The sequence below is a fragment of the Chinchilla lanigera genome, unplaced genomic scaffold, assembly GCF_000276665.1.
Source record: "Chinchilla lanigera isolate Chin_1 unplaced genomic scaffold, ChiLan1.0 scaffold00083, whole genome shotgun sequence".
In the NCBI taxonomy this organism is placed as follows: domain Eukaryota; kingdom Metazoa; phylum Chordata; class Mammalia; order Rodentia; family Chinchillidae; genus Chinchilla; species Chinchilla lanigera.
Window position 1 is genome coordinate 2,841,478 of NW_004955484.1, and position 1,824 is coordinate 2,843,301.

The window sequence follows — 1,824 nt, forward strand, 5'->3', positions numbered from 1 at the left end:
CTGTGCATATCTGAGTTGATAACCTAATTTTGAGTGTATAACAAACCTACTAGTCTCTACTGTTAATGATCTTGGTAGTTGATAGAGTATTTTTAAAGTATCTTCTTACAGATAGCTGCTTTTCTTTTCTTTTTTTCTTTTTTTTTTTTGGTACCAGGAATCAAACTCAGGACCTTGCAGTTGCCTGGCAGGCACTGTGCCATTGAGCTGTGTCCCTGGCCCTGCTTTTCTTTATTTGAATGAATTTAATAAAATCCAAAATGTTGTGCTAGGCATGGTGGCACGTGCCTGTAATCTCAGCACCCAGAAGGCTGAGGCAGAAAGATCTCCATGGGTTCAAGGGTAGACTGGGCTCCATGGTAGTTGAAAGCCAGTCTGAAATACTTAGTGAGACACTGTTTGGAAAAAACTAAACAAAAAAGAAAATATGTTCTTAGAATGTGTCTCAGGGAGAATGTGTGTGCATACAAGGTCCTGGTTCAATCCCGAGCACTTAAAAAAAAATCTCATTGCTTATACTTTCATTTTACCAGAACATATTCTGGGGGGAGACAAATGACAAGTTGAAGCTTTCTTGCAGTCTTTTCAATTAGGTTTGTATGATTTTTGCTCACTTCTGTCAATTTGATAGTAAACACACCCACCCCCCATGCCCACCAAGACTGATTATGCCTTTTCTCATTTGAACCTGTTCCGATTTTCGTCCAGCAGTCTCCCCGGAAGCCCAGCACCCCTCTGCCGACTGCCTCCATGGGTGAAGAGGAGGAAGGGGACATTTGCACCATATGTTTCGAACAGTGGACCAGTGCTGGGAACCACCGGCTCTCAGCGTTACGCTGTGGCCACCTCTTTGGATACATATGCATTTCTAAGTGGCTCAGAGGGCAAACACGAAAGTGTCCGCAGGTAAGGACCGTAGTAAAGACCTAGCACGCTGAGTCAGAACTCCTGCAGTCACACTCACTTTGTCCCGCTGAATCTTTAGTGCAACAAGAAGGCCAAGCACAGTGACATCGTTGTCCTTTATGCCCGAACCCTGACAGCACTGGACACCAGTGAGCAGGAGCGCGTGAAAAGGTAGGTGGTGAGAGTGTGCCTAGCTGCCGCGTTCCCTTGTAATTCTCTGTAGGCATCTGGAAAATGAAAATAGCCCAGGCTGGCTGTGGTGGCACACTGTGATCCCAGCACCTAGGAGGCTGAGGCAGGAGGATTACTGTGAGTTTGAGGCCAGCCTAGCCTACAAAATGAATTCAAGGCCTGCCTGAACTACACAGCAAAACTCTGTCTCAAAAAACCCAAAGAAAAGAAGGTAGGGATCCATGTTAGTGTAGGTGTGACGCTTTACTACCCATGACTTGGGGCCTCCGGGGTTTATTGCATCCTGCCCTGCACTATTGCTTACAGTTCATTCCTGGTCATCCTCTCAAGGGGATCTGAGTGGTTTGTGGCCACACAGCACCAGGAATGAGGATCTCAGGTTGGGCACCATGGCACGCTCCTAAAGTCCCAGGCGCTTGGGAGGCTGAAGTAAGAAGACAACTTGAGCCCCGAAGTTCAGGGCCGACCTGGGCAACAGAGTGAGCCTTCATCTCAGAAACAAAAGATCTGGCACATCTATTTCACTGCTGCCAGTTTGGCTTCTTATGACCCTAGTGGCACATGCAACAGCCCTGTATTCACAGGTGACTCATAAGTGAAGTTTGCATGTACTATGCAAAAAAAAATTAGGATTTTACTTGAAATATGCTTTAAGAATGTTAAAGCCAGCTATGGTGGCACACTGCTATAATCCCAGCACTCAGGAGGCAGAGGCAGGAGGATCGC

At 46.5% G+C, this 1,824-nt stretch overlaps 1 protein-coding gene across 6 annotated transcripts in view; it reads left to right on the top strand.

Moving 5' to 3' along the window:
• Rfwd3 (ring finger and WD repeat domain 3) overlaps positions 1 to 1,824 on the top strand; it is a 33,265-nt gene that overhangs the window by 17,421 nt on the left and 14,020 nt on the right. For 5 of the 6 annotated variants that reach the window (XM_005403457.2, XM_013503864.1, XM_005403460.2 and 2 more), the window contains 2 exons: positions 709 to 906; positions 986 to 1,077. In XM_005403457.2, the coding sequence (XP_005403514.1) occupies positions 709 to 906; positions 986 to 1,077 (290 nt within the window). The remainder of the gene's footprint in view (positions 1 to 708; positions 907 to 985; positions 1,078 to 1,824) is intronic. The other variant, XM_005403458.2, reaches the window with a different exon arrangement.